The following is a 22,346-nucleotide window of genomic DNA, read 5'->3' as shown; positions in this document are numbered from 1 at the left end:
AGGCCACAGACTGAGCCGCTCCCTGGCTGCCGTAGTCGTCGCTAAGCCTACTTGTTTCACATCGGCCAAAGCAAAAGACTCTCGAAAGTGCGCAAACAAGTCATTCCCGACAGTTTTCACTTCAAACAAGAAGGCGACCCGCAGGTCACACTTGCAAGTGTAAACAATGCGTGTGACTGCTGGTTGCATGCATGCCCTTTGCTATGTTCAACGTGAGGAGCTACGTTAACAAATCGGGAAGACTACTCTGGGGAAGCCGGTCTAGAAATTTGCTCCCTGCTCGTCAGAATAGGTTTGCATCAAATTAAAACACCGCCACTAGCTTCGTTGTACTTTTGACAGTGCAAATCAACCGATAACTTGCAGAAAACATGAAAAATCCGAGCGCTGCCAGCAGCGAGTCAAGGCCAACACGACCATGGTATTTCCCCGGAGATTTTCTCGAGCCGGTCATGCTCGATTCACGCCATCTGACTAGACAATAAGTCTAAATGCATGGTAGGGTCAATTAATTTTGTTCCTAGACATTTGTCAACGGCGCAGATGCGACACTGCGCGAACACTGGCACTCGTAGAATTAGCACATATATGGTCGACAACTGCGCACCGAAAAACTAGTTTTGTAAACACCTCAGCTACACACCTCGGAAAAAAATTGCCCAGTAATCATGCAAAGCCCGTACTGCAAAACCATTCAGTTATCACGATCGCGCTATGTACCCACAATGAGCGGCTAATAGTTTTTTGAGCACAACAAACACAACCTCAGACTCGAGCCACGCTATTTGCGATGCTTTCCAGCACGATACTCTTGTAGTCTTCCATGACTTCCCATAAAAGCAGCCACTGCTTACGCGATTCAAAATACCCCGATGGTTGAATGCATGGGCGGCGACCGCGGCCTCGTGTAATGCTTGGTCATATTAGAGCAGTGGTTGCACGCGTCCGGTCAGAACTTGAAACAGTCAAAGCTCACTGCTTTTATTTGTACCTGAATAAAGTTTTGCTTCACTGAATACACTGTATTTTGACTTCCACGCAGTTTGGGCGCAATTAAAGCTTGACTGCTTCAGATTTTCTCGGGTGGTCACTTATATCGAATTACCACTTATAAAAAATTTTTCCGCAGTCCTGCTGACTTCATTCTAATGAGAGATTACAAAAAAAAAGGTCCCCCCCATTGTCCAACCTTGCGTTACATAAGAGAGACTGCCCCCTGAATAATATCCCGGGTTCGCCCGACAATAAAATGTGCACACCTCTTTTCCATGAGACAAAAGTTATTTGCAGGCATAGGAACAAATTAACAAGGAAACTGTGTGAGGCCTATCACATCCATGTGAATGGTGACACGTGTGTAAGCACAACTTTGGTGCTTCTTAATGACTGAGATTACGTATCTTGATTCTCACGATTAGAAGTGGTTGCAGAGGCGCACCGCATCTTGGTTGTTTTTGGAGAGTATTAATACGTGTGTTTTATCCAATAAACTTCAGTTATTATTCAGCGCGTCCTTCTTTCTTGTCCGTCGTCGCTGCGTTGTTTTTAGTTCTTCTTTAACTCTGTTTTTGTCAATCTAAGCAGCGCATGTCACACATATAATACTATGACGCATCTACAGGCAGTTGCAATACTGCAGCGAACAGCTATCCGGACGTCTTCATATTGTTAAAGCCAAGGTGTGAGGGTCGCGGCAAGAAGTGTCCTCTGGTGACAATTACCCGCTTGATCATAACACTGATGCCGGTGTATATATCGATGGCAATTTGGTTTCTAGCTGTAAAACTTGCCACCTTTTAAGTGTTTTAGTCGACCGAAATCTCTCATAAGGTTTAACACGTGGGTGAACTGTTGCATAGCTTGAGAAGATGAAGTGCAAGAAAGGACGGGACACAAAAGCAGGGGTGATGGGCGCAACTGTGGTGAATTCCAGATGTGGCTGACTATTACCCATTAGGTGAGGATGGAGGGATGGGGGAGGAGGAAAAACAGGTATATTGGCATGCACAAGAACATGAATAATGCAAAAGAAGGTACACATGTCAGTCAACAATTCTTAACCGATATCTGAGAACTCATGTTTCTGAATAATCAGCGATCGGTGCTGACACAGGCACTCCCACCATTTCTGATTTGCCTTGCTTTATCAAATTATGTAGGCTTTCATACTATAATGCCATACTTGCCGAATATGGCTGCAGGTTTCCTTTATGAATTCCTTGCCGATGACTGCACTAGATCCGCTGGGGGATATCTGGTCCGGATCTTTTTCAGAGACAAATATGTTTGTATGCCCATTGGAGGTACATGGGAAATCCACTGATGGATCTGGCATGAATATTCGTATATCCAAAAGAGGATGCACATTGGATGTCCCATGCATATCCAGTGGTTGATTTGGTTATGCAAGGCATTGTCACAACCTCGTGCGAGGTGCTCCCCTCACCAGGACTAGTCTGGCCAGGAACTTAATAACTACACCTACAACAACGACTAGTACGCTTTGCTCAGGAACCTTTGCATTACAGCTAGTGCCATAAAGAAAAACATGCTATTTGGTCTACACAACTTTATGGCTCCAGTAGGCTCGCTTTGCCAAATGAGTCGCTTCCTACAGTAAAGCGTGCTTCTCAGTCCAATCACTCGAAAGAACAGGAGATGCATCACATGTGCAAGGACAGAACTTCCAAGGTTTCTGTCTTCACTCTCCACATTCCCCCGGACACTCGATCCTCCGAATGCTGTTATTGTCTGCAGCTGGCGTAACAAATACTTTGTGTGCATTTGCTTGTTCCTTAAAGCGGTGATCCCCCAACACCAGTGAGGGCAAGCGCGCATCGCGTGACAAAAACCCAGGCGAAAAAAATATTGGTTTCAGTTGGGCTTTCCTATTGGAAGCTCCAATTAGGATGTGTGTGCCCATTGAAAGACAAGCCCTAGGCTTCCAACTGAAAATATTTCCTTTGGACATTTGGAACCAATTGGACGCTCCATTTGGAAAAGATGGTACGTTGCATTTGGAACGCCTATAAACGGATTGACTGTTTGCTTCCAATTCAAGTAGCAGCTCGACATGGGCCTTAAGGCAAGCATGCATGACACAAACCATGGGAACACTACAAGCCTGAAGAGGTGCCACGACACCAAAGTATTCAATAAATGCCCACTGAAAGCACTTTTTTCATTCATCGGACCATTCTGGGAGGCTGGCGCTTGTCCGTTAAGTGAAGTTGAATTTCGTAACGATGGTGGAAATGATGAAAACTGTCCAGCAAATAAAGCTGATATTTTTTAAAAACCCGAATTAGCTGCTCTGTTTGCAGACAGCAATACGTAGATCCCAGCTAGACAAGGAAGTCAACGGCTTCCAACTGAGATGTCCAATTGGACTGCCTATCTGGAAATAAATAGAAAAACCACTTGGGCAACCCAAATGGATTCATGGGTCCCATGTGGCTGACTAGCTATTGAGTCCAACAGGTATTCTCAATTAGTTACAAAGTGTTTTTTCGCCTCGGAGGCGACACACCTTCAAGAGGTAGCGCAGTAATGCTTTGGTGGCGGTGGGACCATTTGCTCTGCCAGCAAAAACGATCTGCTCTCTCCCCTTTCCATCTGGCGGGGAGTTAGCTGAAAAATTTTCGCATATCTGGCAAGTTCTGAGTTCGAGTTCTGCAGATTCCTGCAGTGAAAGCCCAGTTTTAGCCGGGGGCTCTTCTAGTAACCATGGTGTCCCTCTCGGCTTCTGGCAGAATGCGGCACAGGGGAAGGAGTTCTGGCAGTTGGCAACGTCACGCTCATCCTCCTACAGGCTGCCCTATGTGAATACCACATAGGAAACCACTGTCACATCATCACAAGGAATTGCGGAAACTTTGCCCTGGCAGCATCACAAGTCTGGGTGTCCGTCATGGAGTTCGCACTCCCCTCTTCCCTTTGGGGCTTCTTTCCACAGGCACCTATCAACCAACTGGTGAAGTTAGGTGGCAGTCATGAACCGGCTTCCGAACACTACCATGATATGTCGTTGCTTGTAGGAGACTACAGCGGATACGTTGTTCGACCTATTTTGAACAGCCGCATCCCTGCGAGATGATTTGCTTCTCCAAACGAAAGGAATGTGCTAGCCAACGCATTTAACGGTATCAGCGCTGATGGCCCTGCTCACAAGCATATGGCAGAGTACGGTATTTATCAAGTCGATAAAATACATAAGAAATGTTCTGCAAGCTTCTGAGCATGACAGTGAAAGTCTTCCATTTCTATTGGCAATCACCGCAACTTGAAATATGAGTGAGGGGGTTATTTTCGCCCCTAGCAGTGAGCCTGTCTCCTAGTCTCTCCATGTAGAAAGAAAAAAGACTAGCTAAGCAAAGGCACTGGTCTCATCTTTTCCCTATTGTACTACCTTTTTTAGCATGCTACAGCCTGAGCGAACACCACCAGCATAAAATAAGATTCACAGCAGCCTCAAAATATGCGGCTCATTTTTTTTAGAATTGAGTATCGTTAAAGTACACGATGCGCTAAAATTATTTTCCATACAATACTCTGATACTTTCATTTTTGCAAGCGATACCTAATACCAATACACCAATGTATCGATAGTGTGTCTGAGATACCTGTATCTTTGGTACTGCCTATGCCTGGTCCAATGTTGACACGTGCTCAGTCACTAAAGCAGGGGGGGTGACTATTGCTGCTGTTTCCTTGTCGCGCACAGTCGAGGCATGTTACTTGGAAAGGCTTGAAATTAAAGGGGTCTTGAAACACCTTTTGAGGAGAGTGCATAAACTCACCCAACCAATATATTCTGCAGTTATGAACACCTGAGCCAAACAATGCACCTCTACATGCAGCAGAGAACCCACAATCGTGCGCGGAAACTAGCGAGCCCTTTACAGAGACTTTTTCGCTGCGTATCTCCGTTAAAAGATGGCTATCGGTTAGATTCTTTCAGATATTGCATGGCTGTTGTGGCCGTGGTCAGTAGCTCCATGTAGTGTAGTTCCATGTAGCAGTCAATGTTTACTAACGTTAAAAGCACCATCCCAAAGAAAACAAATGCGACTAAAATTTTGTATGTCTCCACTCCCCCTCGTTCGAACGAATTTGAACAAATTTTCAGTTACCCTCAATTTTGATTGTCATGTTCATGCTCTGAAGCACACTGAATTGCACTGCTAGTTTCAAGCTCATTTGCTAGAAACCAAAGAACATAAAATGCAGTGCCAACAACACTGCCACAATGGACAGAAAGCTTCCGTTTATTGTACAGGTATCCATAAAATTGCGAGGTCCTGGGAACTAGCATGTCCAGCAGATAAAGGATTGAAGACTAATTACATCAAACACAATAAATACGAGAAAGGAAGACACGATTGGCTGATGATACCTTTTAGTCTTATGTTAGTAAATTACTCATTCTGCCGAATCCCCAGGGCCTGTGTCACACAATGTTGCCCGAAGGCGGCATGCACATTAAGGTTACATTATGACAGAAGGGAGATGTGTCACATGAGGCCGGCACTGATGCTCTGAATCATCTCCTGCATCTTCTTCAGCTTGTCCAGATCGGCGCTCATCTTTGCAGCTTGGTTGCTCTTGATCTGCAACGCTTCCTCCTTCTTACGGAGCTGTGCTTGCAGATCTTGTACCTGCACAAATGCCAAAGAAGACAGTTTCGCTTAGGGTTAGCAATTTCGCTACCGTCATGTGCATCAACATTCTCAGACTGTACGAGTTTACAGGGATAGTTGTGTGTGGATCTTTCTTCAATCTTAATGTTGTTTCAATATACCTAAGTCATCCAAAGGGGAAAATAAATAGAGTCGCATCTGGAACACATTCTGTTTACTAGGTGCATGAAGACTGCCTGTGGGTGCACGAGCTCAGAAGAGCCTCGCTTGTGAATGACATTTTATGTGTACAACACACAATAGAGACATCATTGTGAGTCAAAAGAGCAACAAGCATTCAACTGATAGTCAATAGGAACTCTATTCAAATTCACCCAGTCCTCGAAGGAGAAAAAGGCTGAGAAGTCGATTTTATGAAGAGTGCCACCTACGGTCATGGTGACTGCTCATATGGTGGAGGTTAGTGGTAGTCTTCAAAAGTGGAAAACGGTATAATTTTAAAGCTCAGGCTGTTTTAAGTATAGCAAGAAAATGCCTAACTTGGCCACAGTCTAGGAGAGTGCAAGTAAAAGTATTGCAACCACAGAGGACAGGTTAAAAGACAATTAAAACCAGAAATTAAGTTCAAACTACACACATGCACATAACAGTAATGAGACAAATGCTGTGGCCATTCAAACGTCTTCTATTTCACCCATCACATGTGGTGGGCCACTGTCTTGCAACAGTCAAGTTTTTGAGTCACTGCTTTTGAAATACGGATGTCGAGAGTAGGTGAGGCCTTATTCACATTTTAATGCGAAAGCATTAAAGGCCCCATTCTCCAGAAAATCTGGCGCCTACGTTGCAACCCATGAGGCAGGTGAGCCACCTAGGTCACGTGACCTTGCGACCACTGCACCAGGACTCACAGGGATCTATGAATGTAAAATAGAAAATGACCTTCTGCATATATAGGAATTAACCCATTATGCTATTGCATCATACCTCTAAGGTGGAGTTTAAGTGTCCCCTCCAATTTTGTAAACACACCAGTAAATTTCAGTACAATGGCTGTCATCAACAAGTGGAGAAAAATCAGTTACTACATTAGCGGGCAAATACATGGCTTGGAACTTGGTGCCTTCGCATATTCTGAAGGTTCACACAGACTCCCTCTTTTCGTGAAATGCAGCCTCCCAAGGGAACCTCCTCCCTATTACGACCATCCTCTAGCATGCTCCCGCTCTCCTTTCCTCACCTGCTGTTCGAGTTCTGCCTTGTCCTTCTGAAGCGAGTTGATATCCGCCTGCATGCTCTTCTTCTCAGCCTTGAGAGACTTGACGAGTGCCGCCTTCTCATCCAGGCTGCCCTGGAGCTTGTGTATGCACTTGGCTTGGTCTGAAGAGGTCAGGCACCGATACAACAAAATAAGGAAAACAGATTAAAAAAAGAAAAATGTTGCAGAAAGGAGCAAAAGATAATAAGGGCAAGGCAAGAAAACCACCAGAGCAAATAATGAAACCGAAGAGGTGATAGGAGGGGCAAGATGTATTGATAATGATCGAAAATAATATTCCTTCCAGAACACAAAACTGTAAAGGTTTATGCCAGGAAAAAATCAACAAAGACCAGGAGCTACTACATACACCTTCAGCCATGAACACAGCTCACCATTCCCTGCCCTCTTCATAGAAACATTAGGGTGGTATCCATTTTGTGCAGTATTTTACTGGCAAGCTGATGGGCGCATTTTCTGGTAGAATGCTCCCTTCTTCTGTGAGGACTACCCAGAGAGTCAGTTGGTAAAAATAATGTTTAACTGATGTTTAAATAAGATGTTTTCACCACCAATGAAACACTGTGGACAAAGAGACTTCAAATTAATTTTGTCCACCTGCCTGTCTTTATACTGCACTGAAATCTCAGTACACAGGCATAAGTTTAAACTCTGCCGCCAAACACCATAGCCACTGAACCGCCATTGCAGGTCGTCTATTCAGAGGATCATCATGGTTTATTCAGAATTCTTCAACACACTACAAAGAAATGCTGGGACAAGAACAAAAAACTACTACGAGCAGCGTGATGATGCTCTTGCATTTTGCCCACACAGAGATTTTAATATACATGATAATACACTATACAATCACATCTTGTTACAGAAAACAAACAAAAAATTACGAAATAATTCCACACAGCTGAAATTTGCGACCTGAAATCTGGCCAAAAACATACGCAAGAACAGCGCAGTTCTAAAGATGCGGCAACTCACGCAACCCAAACTAAAGAACAGGGAGACTAAGTTTTGGCGCCATTTTAAAGGAGCTTGCGGCGATTCTAGAAACTGTGATGGCCAATTAGACTGGCTTCCCCACAGAGCACTGCCACATGAAAAATTGTCCCCAGAACAAGGGGAACCACCGTTTTCAAAACATTGTCTATAACTGTACACGTCGACGCTTACAGGGCAATGTCGACGGATGCATGAAGCGCGAATGTTTGTTCACCACTTGGTGCTTTGGTATGTGCTAGATAAAGACGCGAACTATTGTATTAACACTTGCTCCATCACAAATGGCCACATGTGCGGTGCGGCAAAGCTTGCCACCTGCCATCTCATGCCTGGGCCTAACCATGTTGTTCTCCAGTATGTACAGCTGCGGACGGAGAATATGTGTTACATAGAGCAAGGTAACACAACTTTTGTGCAACGCACAAAAAACCTGGAAAGTCTTATGCACAGACATTCATATCACAAGGCTCATACGTTTTGAAGCACACAGGTAGGGGACGGGAGAGGTCTAAGTAGCTAGTCAGGTGAGATAAGCACTGCCTTGATACTCTCACTGACCCTTCATCTTGGCCTCATGTTCCTTGAGCACCTTCTCCTGGTTCTGGTTGGCCAACTCGAGCTCTTCATTCGTCTTGGTCATTCTGATCAGCGGCGAGACAAGAAAAGCGAGATTAGTGTGGCTGCCATAGCTATATTTGTTGAAATTCAATATATCATGTAATCTCGTGCAAGGGCCGCACCCACTGTTTTCGACTAGATAACTGAGAAAAAATGCTGTTACGAGTTTTTTTTTTAATTTGTGTGTGGACTGCACCTTCGAAATTCACACCCGAATTTGAAAAAAAAAGTGCAGCCCTTACACGAGTTTATACGATATAGTACTGTGAAGCTCTCCTGGACTTTGCCTGGGGTTCTAACACTGGGATCAGTGGAAGGAACCCCTTGGGTTGCTTGGAGCACTTTCTGGATTCCCCGAGAACCATAAACCTGAGGATGCACCAAACCTTGTGTTTCTTTCTGCCCACTTTTTATTTTGGGACTTTTAGTGCAACTGCTCAAAGCAGAGCTTCACTATACAGACAGTCATTATTAACTAAATATGAAAACTTAGCAAGGAGACATGCCAGCGATTATGATTATTATGTCTCTGCAACCCCTCTTTTCATGTACGTCAGGCTGGACGAGATGAAAGCCAGGACATGCAGGACTCTTCACACACTGCTGAAAACTGTTATGCTCCTTGAGATTAGAAACACTAAGGACCCTCCTTGAAGTAGATGATACGCCTAACACAAGAAATACGTGTTCGGAATGAGCTTTATTTTATTTCATTTTATTTGTTTTTCTATACCAAGGAAGGAACAAGCCCCCATAATTATTTTTATTTATAATACCCTTAAAGACCCACTATGGAGCATTACTTAAGTGAGGGAAACATTGATGCATTGACAATAAGCACATCAAAGAAAGTGAGTCTACAAGAAGATCACGCAGCACAAAATGGAACGAACTCAAAGACAATGACACATCCAGAGGTTAACTAAAGAAATATTACCTAAATTGCACTCAGTTAAGAGCCCACATTACACACAATAAGGTGCAGTCATGGTGTACCACGTGTCCATCATAAAATTTGACTGAGCGCTGAAAAATGACTGGCTTATGCAGGAACCTGCCACTTTTTCAAGGAGTTATGATTAGGGCAGCTAGCAGTTAGTCCTAGCTGACATCGCCTTTTTTGAAAGCCATCAAGGCATAAAAAAATGGCTGGTGGTTTAGCATTGCCAAGCACGAAATATTGCGCAAAAGCACCACCCTGATTGAGATGCCCACTGACCAAGGGAGCCAGTTATGCATTTTCCCTTTCCTCAGAATCAAGGGAGTCTAAACCTTTGGCTTGATTTGAGAAAAGGAAAGAGGTATAACTGTCTGAATTTGTGGGTGGAAGGCACTACCCAAAGCTTGACTAAGATGTCCACTGACCCATGGAGACTGTTATGCGCCTTTCCTTTCCTCAGAATCAAAGAAGTCTAAACCTTCTGCTGAATTTGAGAAAAAGAAAGGCCTATAACTGCCTGAATTTGTAGGTGGAAGGCACTACTCATAGCTTGATTGAGGTGTCCACAGACCCAGGGAGACTTATGCACCTTTCCTTTCCTCAGAATCAAAGAAGTCGAAGCCTTCATCTGGATTTGAGAAAAGCAAAGGCGTATAACTGCTTCAATTTGTAGCTGGAAGGCACTACTCACAGCATGATTGACATTTGGTTTATGGCGGTTTAACGTCCCAAAGCACCTTAGGCTAGACTTAGGCTATGAGTGAGGCTGTAGTTGAAGGGCTCTGGAGCCACCTTTGACCACCTGGGACTTTTTAGCTGCACTGACATCACACAATAGGAATTTCGCCTCCAACGAAATTGGAGCAGCCCCAATCGAATCCTTGCCTGAAGCCTGGCCTTTCAGGTACGCAGCTGAGCACCATAACCACTGAGCCACCTCAGCAGCACATGACTGAGGTGTGCACTGACCCAAGGAGCCAGTTATGCACCTTTCCTTTCCTCGAATCAAGAAGTCTAAATATTTCCCTGGATTTAAGGAAAGGCATACAACTGCCTCAATTTATAGATGGAAGGCACCACCTACCCACAGTGTTAGTTTGGTTTATGGGGGTTTAACATCCCAAAGTGACTCAGGCTATGAGGGACACTGTAGTGAAGGGCTGGGAAAATTTCCACCACCTGGCGTTCTCTTATGTGCACTGCCATCTCACAGTACATGGGCCTCTAGAATTTCGCCTCCATCAAGTGTCAGCAGCCAAGCACCATAACCAATCACTGAGCCACTGCGGCTCTACTCAGTGTGGTTGAGGTGTCCACTGAATCAGGGAGCCAGTTATGCACCTTCCCTTTCCTCAGAATCAAGGGGGTCTAAACCTTCCATTGCATTTAAGAAAAGTAAAGGCGTATAACTGCCTTAATTTGTAGATGAATGCCACCCCCTACTTACAGGGTGACTGAGGTGTCCACTGGCCCAGTGAGCCACTTACCCTTGCTACTCAGAGGCATCACACAGAGAGGGACACCACTGAAACCCGGGGAGTGATGCTAGAAGTGCTTCCGCACTAAAATAATAAATGATGGCCATACCCTTCAAGCTTGAGCTTCATCGACTCTCCGTGCTTCTGGAGCATGGCAATCATCTCGGTCTGAGACCTGATCTCCTGCTGCGCAGACTCCAGGCTCTTGAGGGCCACTTCCAGCCTGGGGGGAGAACAGCAGAGATCCAGTAAACATTTGTGTATTCAGTGCATGAAGAGCAAGAAAAATGCAATAGATATATATATATATATCTGATACTTATACCGTATTGCATTTGACAATGAAGGCTATTGACAAAGCTTGGGGCAAAATGAGGAGAGTGCGAGAACCCAAGTTGAGAAAAATAACTGGTCCTGTACAAAGACAAGAATGAGCGGTATGAATTAAGAAGAAATGCTGACCTACAGTACCAGGAATGCTAGTAATTTCAACACCAATTGTGAAATGCCATATTTATGAACAGCTGTTATATTCCAACACTGCAATGTGAAAATAGAAACATACTTCCAGATATAAAAATGGCTATAGTTAATTTTATTCTTAGAGCAAGGAATTACCAAGCCAAAACAGCACAACCTTCAGAGACTTAGTTTAAGTCAGAGACTGTTTCTTTTCTGTGTGCGTATGTGTTTGACACTGTACAGTAAGTGGTCTACAGCAATACTTGATCATCGGCCTAATCTAGCCCTCTTTCGAAAGCCAATTGTTTTACTTCCGTAAGGCAGGCGACACGGAGGTAACCAGTGGCCTACTAGAACAACAGATCAGGTACCAAGGAAAGAGAAAAAACTATACAATGGCATGGGTCCAGGATGAGATCAGACTCAGCAGACCACATGTACAGGTTTGGGCAGCAATGAAAAAGCCTTTTCATAGCAATAGCCTTAAATCAATTCGCAATGATGAGTTGGCCCATAAAACAAGCTGCGTATGATGTGCTTTTGATGACTTCAAAATGTTGTATTCATCAAGTCTCAAGCAAAAGCTTGATTTAGTGAAACCCATTTCATGATAATCAATGGATACTGAAGAAGAAAAGCACGAATTTGCCACAGGTGGTCAAAAATTGACTGTGGTTTAGCTCTAATTAAACCTGGAGTGACGCAATAGCTACAGCTGACCAAGTGGAACTTGCCGAGTTGAATTGCAAAGTCACTCTTTCGCCGCTCCATTTCTCCGGGCCGGCAGATGCTCCGCACCCCGTGACCGACCACCTGACAGCTTGGCGTTGCCGCCACGCTGAAGGCTCGAAATGCTAACGTAACGTAGCTATCGCTACAAAAGGTTAACATTCTGATATACGAAAACAGGTAGTAGCTCCCTTGAATCTGTCTTCATTGAGCTTTAGATGTCCACTGTGAGAGTAAGATATCAAAATGTCTTGGTTATCAGCACTTGCATGAGCCACTGCCTATCATATTGGTGCGAAACACTGTTTATTTGTCCTTTAGTTATGTTCTTTGTTGGCTGCATAGTTTCGGTTTCTGAGCATCGCCGCTAGCCTGAGGCAACAGCAGCTGTCAGTGCTTTTGCTAGTCGTCCCAACCCAGCTGCAAGCTGCTTTCCGACATTGACTAGCAGACACATCAGTGGTAACTTTTCTTTTAGCAGCCTCGCCGTTCCGCGACACCTATATATGTGCATTCCACATGCTTATGTCTGCATTGTTCTTCCAGCATGCCAACACTGCACATATATTACAAGCTCTCCGTATTTGTGCGAAGGAGCGTCCTCATGAGGCTATGCCGTATTTTCACATTTTCAGCCATTTTTTATTTGTCCGCGGGGCGAGAGGCATTTTTTAAGATTGCCCTTCGGATAATTCGAGCATTTTGTTTCCGCTTCCTTGAACTCCGTATTAATTAGGTTTTACTAACCATCATGTTATTTTTATGCCAGTATTGTCTCTTTATGGATTTCATTTTGCATGACCACATTAAAGGTCGGATACTGATATACTGTCTAACGAGGAAATATATGTTTCTCTGCAAATCATATTTTTTTATATGGTGCTCAGTAAGTCTAGTTTTGTTTATTTCATTTACAAAGACCATTCACTATCTTGAAAAAAAAAATGGGCAACAGCATTTGCTTGTTTCATTTCTGAAATATTTTTTCGTACTGAAAAGATAATCGATGCCATTTTTTCATGATATTTGTATTAGAAAATTCCAATATTCCGACACCCCTACTTGAAAGTATTGGGGAAGTGAGTGCAGCTGTTCAAACTGCCAATACCAAGAAGGCACAGAAGAAAAAAACCATCCAATGGACACCATAGATAAAAAGTGAGACTAGGAGAGAAGGGGCTAGCAGTGAGAGTGGCGAAGGGGAGGCGGCATACAGGAGCTTTCCCTATTATGGTCCCAACTTTCAGGTCGCATCTCCCCTGTCTGCAATATGTCAGCAATTTGCGCTGGCCTGGCAAGTCAACAACTGCATGCAAGCTTCCGCTGCCTGTGTGCAAAGCATAGTTTTGATTTGTGGCACCCAATCTATGGCACTGGGAAAATGAAATGTGATTTTGATCGATCTTTGTATTTTTATTATCTTAAGTGGAAAAACTTTAGTTTGTGCACTCTGATTTCAACAATTCTTTCCGCACTGATGTCTGGAAAGCATTAGGAATCCTTTTAACAGGATACTACAATTTTCTCTAAAAGCCTCTCCAGCACAAGCCTCTCCTGCACCTCCTGGAAAAGCACATAGCCTTTTTGCCACCATTTCCGAAGGGCATGCATTGCGAAATGACAAGTTGGCTGCATACAGTCAAGCCCCACTAAAACGAATGTCGCAACAGCGAAATTTCCGCCACAATGAAGTATTTCAGATTCTCCGTCAGCACTGCAATTATTTTCCCCCACAACAAACAATTTTCGGAGCGAGGGTCCGCTTCAACGAAATTTTTCTGAGTAAGCAGCCAAATTTTTTATTGTGTGTCCATATGTGCCTGTATCCCGTTAGGCTTCACCAAAAACTGATGCCGAAGACCGTTTACACGTGCAACAGCATAGCTGGCACTCTCTGGAAATTCTGAATTAATGTGCAGTCATGTGTGCATAAAGATGCGATGCAGCACACTACCGCCTGTGATGGTTTTACTGATGGCCTGAGCTCCACGCTTGCGAACCGCGATTCATTGGTGAATGGTAGCTTTCGGCTTTTTCACTCACTTTGCTGATGAAGGCATAAAAGAATTGAGTTCTACAGCATTCATTTCAGTGTGAAGCAATCGTGTTAAAGGAAATCGGTGAAGAATTTAAACTTTATATGATAACCGGTGGCTAGTCCCAGAGCACTTTTTTCGAGGCTTCGTTGCGGAACACGTTAGGCGTAGCTACACCGAGCAAGTGGCGCGCAATGATCCGCTGTCGCCCAGTACGCCATTGGGCGGCACATCGTTGCAAGAAGCCTGACGCCGGCTAGGGAGCACTCTAGTCTAGCTTTTGCGCTGCAGGTGAGCATTGTGATAACATTTTTTTCCCTGTCTCGTGCACTCTGGCACTAACCGACTGCATCCACTGCGAGTGTCGGTGGTTGTTGGCGGATGTCTCAACAGAGCGCCACTCCGCCGGTATGTTCCTACCACGTGTCGCAAAACGTAAAACGTCTTTGATGAACCAGAGTAACTACACTTCTGGTACGTCGTGTAAAGGATTAATTTAGAGGTGCACGTGACGTTCACTTAACGCGCAGTGACGTGGGCGCACGCGCGTGTAGTCTACGCTGAAATGCGTCCAGGCAGCACGTCTAAGTACAGGCTCTCACACAACGAAAGCAAGGGCACTTTTAAAACGCGTACAAAAAAATTAGTTTTGATAGCAAATGTAGCGGGAGCATTTATTACGCGATTGAGATTTTTGGAGTACCAAGGAAATCCCCATGAAGCCCATTTCGAAACAGCGAAAGGCCAAAACTGACAAAATGGCTGTTCGTGAACAGTCTGGTCCAATCTGTCAATGTTCTGGTCCGATTTTACGACAATGAAATTTTTCGCAGGTGCCGTGAATTTCGTTGAAACGGGTTTCGACTGTATGCGTTCTTCCACAACAAACATTTCCATGACCAATGGTGGGATGGACTGCTGGACAAAATCGCATGTATTTATTTGTGTAATAGTCCACTTTTTTCTAAAAAAGTTGACATCGATTTGGGGGGAGTATTCATTATGTGGAGAAAAATATTTCCACAAATTATTTTTGCGAGAGTCAAAATTTCATATATGTTTATGTTTGCCTGCTTGCCTGCCTGCCCGTTAGTCCGTCCATCCATCCATGATCAACAAAAGCATGCGGTCAGCCGTGTTTGTGCCACTGGTGTTTAGGATTGTTCGCTTCGAAAGCTTTGCTTCTCCGCTGATCGAGCACTCGTTGGGTTTCTCAGCACACACTGGTGCAGCCAGGCGTGCAACAGCGCACCGAGCAAACCGCTGGCACTCCTGTCAAGGGTGCACAGTAGCTTGGCGCCCTGCCAAGTTCGCCGAGAGCACAACCCGTGCACGAGCTCTCCTCAAAAGATAAATGCGCTGTGATGTCATTGGCACACTGCCAAGGTCTGCTTTACGGACGACATGAAAGTTACGAACATAGTAAGAAAAGGTAAAGCTTAAAAAAAAAAACAAATTCTCAGCTACAAAAGTGCGGGGTCATTATGTGAGTGGGTTCATTAGGTAAGTAAATACGGTACTTAGGTGCAGTGTTAACACCTCCTATTTCTACGCTGATGCACATGGGGTCGCCACACACCGGCCTCAAGCGCAAAACTGCACTGGTTTCTCCTTCAGACAGGAATTAGGTACGTAAAGCGCAGACCCTGCACGTGCCTCCACAGATCAGTCATGCATACCTGCTCTGCTAGATGAAGCCATCCCTGCTCTTAACTATGCCCTGAAGTAAGCACAAGAAGTTGTAAAGGAACTGATAATGGCCACTACCCTTTGCTCCACGGGGCAAATCTGTATTTGTGGCCCATTCCAGCCATTTTGCTTTCCGTGAGGAACATACCTGATCTTTTCTAAAGCACTCAATTTTCCATGCTGCGAAAGGTATTCTTAGGCACTACGCGAGTCCAATGTGTTCATGCAGACTCAAGGTATGTCACTGTCAAGGCAAACTCATTGATACTTAGACACCATCCGAAATGATTGTCAAGACTATCTAAGCATGTTAGCTGATGCTCAACAGGCACTCATCGCCTTAGCAGCAAGCGCGGGAGCACACATGTGTAACACTGGTTTGGGCCAAGGAAGATGTGTGATAAGCGACCACTTCCTTCAAGTAGCGAAAGTGAAAACTGGCCAAAGAGCCCAACAAAGCCCTCGGGTGGCTCATCACCGCACCCATGCATGCTAGGTGAGCCACAAGCATTTTCAGCCATGGCAGTAAATAAGAAAATTTGTTGAAGGAGGCTGTCCATACAAAAATATGAACTGCAAACTTCACAGTGAGTGAATGTGGATGTGAGTGAGTGCATGTGTGAATGCAAGCGAGTGGATGTGTGATTGTGAGTGGACATGAGTGTGAGAGTTAATGGATGTGAGTGCAAGTGGACATGAGTGAGCCACCTATCATGGTGCAGAGGTATGGCGAGACGTCACCTCTTTGCTTTGACATCGAGGTCGTTGTTCCTCTGCTCCAACTCCTCCACATGCGCCTTCAAGGCCTTGACCTTTGTCCGCGACGCCTTCAAGCTCTGCACCGTCTCTTCGTTGCGCTTCTCCACCTGGAAAAAGATGAAGAAGAGCTAGGCATTCAGTGCAAAAGCCACAGCCAGCCTGACCACAAAACAGCTGAATGATAACATCTCAATATGAAAAAAAAAAAAATTAGAGCCTCTTTTCTAAACTCTTTTGTTTCCAAGAGTTTAGAGTGCCATTTTCACACATCCAGCAGCTGCTGAGAAGCTGGTGAAGATTCTGTTACGCTTGAAGTCCTGGTTGAAAAGTAGTTGAAAAGCTGTGTTGCAACACCGACACAGGCAATTTTTCAGAAACTATATTCAAACTTGTATTTATATCAGCAGTCAACAATGAAAATGTGTTACTGGTCCCACACGAGCTGACACAATATGCAGCTAGTACTACTCAAGAATTAAGTCAGGAATGTGATGTACACTGTACAGCTTCACTGTACATCGCATTCCATGGACCAGAAGGAGTGAATAAACAACTGGAAGCCTTTCTTGTGCGTGTAGAAAGGCATTCGTGTGAGTAAATCAACCATTCACCTTTCTGCTACAGAATTGAAGCTCTAGTATCGGGAGGTGACGCCGTACATGCGGTTTGCTTGTTGACACTTTTTAGCAAGTGATTGCTGCCTATATAAATGCATTTTTTTCTCAAAATAAAAGTCAGCTGATGTCTAGCGCTTGTGTTGTTTCCTCTCCTTTCGTCCCTGTTATTCAGAGCTACTACTATGTCCTCTGTATCTAAACAACATAAACAACTAGCCCAGCTTAATTCCCTATGATTTTCTTAGTTGTTCCCTATAGCAAGGTTTGACTGACATTCGAGTGAAACAGTACACAGTCCTACAACCCTGCAACCAGGCCAAATATAAGGCAACAGCCCAAAGTGTTCCAGCACCGAGGACAGAATCACAGACTTGCCTCGTCCATCTTCTCCTGAGAGTTCTCGATGCGCCGTTCAGACGCTCTAAGTAGGCTGCGGAGCTCTTCGACCTGAAAGCATTGGAGAAACAAAATGCATTATCTGAAGCAGGCCCCCTTTCTTCCACTTGCACTGCCATTTAAAACTAATTCTTTTTAAAGGGACCCTGAAAACATTTTGATGGTCCGATTTTTAGAGCGACAGATTTGCTGATGTGGTCTTGATGAGTGTTTCAGTCAAATTTAAAAGCTATGCGCGAACCCTTTAATTTACAAACAATTTTTCAATACCGTTGCCCTCATCTGACTAGCCACCCCTTCCCTAATGACGTCAGTGGGCAATCTGGGCGAGCCTTCTCACTGGACGTGTCCAAGTGACATGGGTGCAGCAGGGCACAGCCCCGCCATGTTTTATTATAAGGCAAGAGCCTTACTAGCCCCATTATGAGAAAAGCCGACAGCATGTTTTAGTGTGTGTACCCTGGTACAAAAAATACCAGCGATGGCAAGAAAAATAGGGTGATGTCATCAAGCGGCTGTAGGATGCACACATCAAGCCGAGCGCCGCAATTTCAGGCAATCATATCCATTCCGTTTGTCTTATCCCCTACTGGCTGACCTCAATGTTGTGTCAGTGTTTTTGATCACAGTGAAATCTCGTTGATACGATTCGCTAAATATGTTTTCCGGCATAATACGTATTTTTTCCGTTCCCGGCCGATGCCCTATAGAGGTAATGCATTTTTGTACGGCTAATACGATCATATTTTTACGTGGGTTTGGATAATACGATCGCGGAGACATCTGTAAATCTCGCGCGGTTTCGATTTTCGCGCCAGGAGGCAGCAAAAGTGTCCTAGCGGGATGCGACAGTAGCTGCAGTGGTCGTTACTCTCCTAGTGCTCGTGGCCAATTTTCGATGTTGGACATGACCTTTGCTAGATACGTGTAAGAACGACATCGCTTCAATGATGATGATGAAATCAGACCCAGTCCTTTGCAGCGGATGGGCAGAGCTACTGAAATTATCACATCAAGCGAAACCCCAGGCACGGTCGGACTGAAGAGGTGGCAACGCGTGCTTTGTATGTTTGTTTCAAAACACTGCATGGCCTGTCATATAAGATCATTTCCGGCGAAGGGAAGTCTGCTGCTGACCAAGACCAGGTCTCCAACTGGCTTTCGACTCTGCCGGCAGTGATTTCTCAGTACCAGCCAAGGGACGTGTTCAACACAGACGAAGCTGGATTGTTCATCAACCTTGAGCCCGAGAAAAGTCTCAGCATGAAAGGTGAGACGTGTCAAGGAGGAAAAAAAAGCAAAGAAAGAGTCACCATATTGTTGTGCTGCAATGCTGATAGCACTGAGAAGCTTAAGTCTACTGTCATTGGCAAGTTCTGAAAGCCACGTTGCTTCTCGCATGACCTGCGCCATCCTGTTGTTTACAAAGCGAATAGGAAGGCATAGATGACCGGAGCCTCTTCCACAGAGTTCCTCACCCTTCTGGATGCCCGCATGCGTGCCGACAACCGTAAAATTCTTCTCTTTCTTTACAATTGTGCCACGCACCCTGTGGATACTTCGTGGCTGCAAAATGTGAAAGTAATCTTCCTGTCACCCAACTGCACCAGTCACTTGCAGCCCCTAGATGCAGGGATCATAAGAAACATCAAATTTCACTTCAGCAGCTTGTTGGTCAGACGCTTTTTGGCCAAGATTGACTGGAAAGATGCCAGCTTGAAAGTGGATTTTCTTGATGCCATCCATTTTCTGGCGATGTCATGGGATCGCGTCAAATCTGAAACCATTGCCAACTGCTTCAAGAAGTGTGGCTTTTTTGTGCATCTGGCGATACAGTGGAAAATGAAGATGACGGCGCAGAGATTAACATCCCCGACTGGGGTGACCTCAATGTCGACGTGTCTCCAGAAGAGTTTGTATCGGCGGATGACCAACTGGAAACATGCGAATTACGCACTGTCCAAGATATCATAGTAGATGTTACCGTTGAAGAGGAGAGCGATGACGATGACAACCAAGACGCCGGAAATTGCAGCGGCGATCGTCGGCCATAAAATACTGACGGTGCGCTCGAAGCTTTCGACGCACATCATGGCTTTGTCGCATCTGCAGAGCTCAGTGATGAAACTGCTACTCATTTCTATGAGTTCCAAAAAAGCTTGCTGCAGGACATCGAAAAACAAAAAATGCAGTGCAAAGTGATGGATTATTTTAAAGTGCTTCAATAAAAGCAAGTTCTGTGCCAAGTATGTATTATTCGCGATATTTTGGAGCCCGTTTTGGATAAGATTTTCGGATAATACGTTTTCATTTTCGGTGCCCGTGAGAATTGTATCACAGAGATTCCACTACATTCGTACCAAAAATGTCAGCATGTCAGGAACTGTTCGTCGTACAGCCTTTCGGGTGGCGTGGTATGATTTCGTTTTGCATATAGCTTACATGTTCTAGTTAACCTGGAGGCTAGCATGCAACAGAAACTCAAACCAAGGACATATGCACATTCAATTGTATGCCTTCCCAGACTTTACCTCTTCCCTTGAGGGCTATTGAGGTGTCCACCGAGAAATGAGAAAGTTACTGCACCTTTTACTTTTCTCAAAAACCAATTTTCTTATTAAAATTGTGATGCAACTGTAGGTGGTGTCATTTGGTTTCTCGTTTCATTTAACATGTTCTTATACGCCTGTCACACGAGCATTTTGAAGGCTCTCGAACCGACCGTCTATTGACTCAAAGGTGATTGACCGCTGCTACACAGGCAGTTTCAATAGTCATCGAGTCAACGGAGCAGCGCAGAACTTTCATCGAGATTTCGAGGGCCTTCGAGCTGTGCCCAAGGTTGCTAGCGTTGCTTCGAGTGCCGCCAACATACGCTTTCGTGCATGATATGTTCATGGCACAAAAGGTTGATCATTATTCTCCTAAACTTTAATGCAAGGAGTGAAATATTAGTTCGTACAATAATTTAGCAATTGTACTGGTTTGGTAAACTCTCCATGGCAGGACACAGAATTGCTAGCGGTATCAGTGCCGCCAGAGCATTACAGAACAGCGGCAACAAACTGAACAAAAGGTAACGTCTTTCAAGACAACACAATTGGCTTTTAAAGATAACTATAAACCTCCTATAAGTATAAAAAAGTCGTTCTAAGTATTTAATTTAGATTACCAAAAACATTTCTGTTATTTACACAAAATTGAAAGTAGCGATTGTGGTGCCACACAAGCTCTGGGTATAGTGAACTACTTTGGGTAAAACACGAGGACCATTCCAATGGCCATTGAGATTTGCCGTGTAGCATCGACACAACTTCTTCAAGTTCGATAGCGATTGACAATCCGAAGGCTCTTGACTCGACGGCCATTGAAACTGGCCGTGTGACAGGGGTATTAAGCTGGAGGCTAGCTCACGGCAGTTATTTGAACACTGTCGAAGTTTTCCACTCGGACCTTAGTGGATTCTGTGCTTGTGGAACCAGCGTTCGGAGGCGCGTCTTCGTTTAATTTCTCAGTGCACAATCTGCGTTGAGGTCGAACGCTCATCATGATGTTCGCCTTCACAGCATTTAAGCAGCCCTAAGTGCCTTCTGAATTTTTATTTCCGGGCGTGCGCGTGTATGAACTGAATAGAGAGAGGAGGTGCATTTAATCGCCAATATCTTGGGCGTTAATGAAACTAGCTTTAAAATTTTTGCGGCATGATGACGAGTGATTGAATATCAACCACTCGGGTGCGTTTCCTAACCAGAGTAAGTATCATTTCATGGTCACTTTAAAAGCATGTTGCTTCCTCAATGACCATTTAGAAAAAAGGAGTGCACAGAATCAAGAGAGTCCAATAATAAGAATGAAAAAAATTTGCCACACCCTGGTGATACCAGTAAAGCTGGTTAGCTACCCTGAGTGGAACTTTTTATAGTATTTATAATGCAATTCAAATTTATCCATCCACAGTTTTACACATGATTGCACCAAGCTAACAAGTGACTGGCATCAGTTTTTACAAGTTAAATGCTCACAAAAGGACAAAACAAAGCCAAGAACAAACACTGGAAACATGCGCTTATCAGGGGCAATGATGCGATCGTGTCATTCAAGAAAATCAAGTGCACACTGACAGCATGTGCAGCTCACTTCAATCAGGACCTGTAGCTAACAACCGACACTAGAGCGTGGACCAACCTCTGTTTCGTTTTTGGCCTCGATGCATCGGTACTTTGTGACCAGGCGGTCAGACTGCTGCAGGGCTGCTGTCTTAGCCTCGAGGAGTTGCAGGAGTTCTTCTTCTCGTGCCTTGTAAAAAATAAAAAAAAGGTGATCACACATGTGGATGATGAGCGCTAGCTATGGAGGCAGTAACATTTCAACCCCTTTTATTCACCATCAATACAACTCATGCAGGCTGCTTTGGACTTTCTAAGTACGGGTGCCTGGCTGCGTGTACAGTTACACTTGCCAATGGTGCAGCACAGTGAACAGGGGGTTCCCAATTATCGTTACAAGGTGGCCGCCACCTCAAAGAGCAGGATGCTTGGTGTCAAAGCCCCCATGGCTCCCTGCTGAGTCGCTAGTCATTCATAACCCTTTCTGGTCACTTTTCCCAATGACTACTGCACCGGTTAGCACTGTTTTAGGCCTTTTAGCCCTCGCAAATGGAGGAAGTGTGCAGCGTCATGATTTGGTTAAAAACACCCACTTAAAGTAT

At 44.6% G+C, this 22,346-nt stretch overlaps 1 protein-coding gene across 1 annotated transcript in view; it reads right to left on the bottom strand.

The window, feature by feature from the left end:
• Positions 1-5,231: 5,231 nt before the first annotated feature.
• LOC144103872 (protein CIP2A homolog) overlaps positions 5,232-22,346 on the bottom strand; it is a 54,564-nt gene continuing 37,449 nt past the window's right edge. Inside the window, exons 15-21 of the mRNA XM_077636581.1 lie at positions 21,824-21,934; positions 17,618-17,689; positions 16,608-16,732; positions 11,060-11,173; positions 8,473-8,555; positions 6,880-7,019; positions 5,232-5,657 (exon numbers count right to left, since the gene is read on the bottom strand). Of these exons, the coding sequence (XP_077492707.1) occupies positions 5,514-5,657; positions 6,880-7,019; positions 8,473-8,555; positions 11,060-11,173; positions 16,608-16,732; positions 17,618-17,689; positions 21,824-21,934 (789 nt within the window). The 3' untranslated portion in view covers positions 5,232-5,513. The remainder of the gene's footprint in view (positions 5,658-6,879; positions 7,020-8,472; positions 8,556-11,059; positions 11,174-16,607; positions 16,733-17,617; positions 17,690-21,823; positions 21,935-22,346) is intronic.

This window comes from Amblyomma americanum, chromosome 9 (assembly GCF_052857255.1).
Source record: "Amblyomma americanum isolate KBUSLIRL-KWMA chromosome 9, ASM5285725v1, whole genome shotgun sequence".
NCBI classification, from domain to species: domain Eukaryota; kingdom Metazoa; phylum Arthropoda; class Arachnida; order Ixodida; family Ixodidae; genus Amblyomma; species Amblyomma americanum.
Note: the sequence above shows the minus strand (reverse complement) of the source record. Positions and strands in the feature narration are given on the sequence as shown.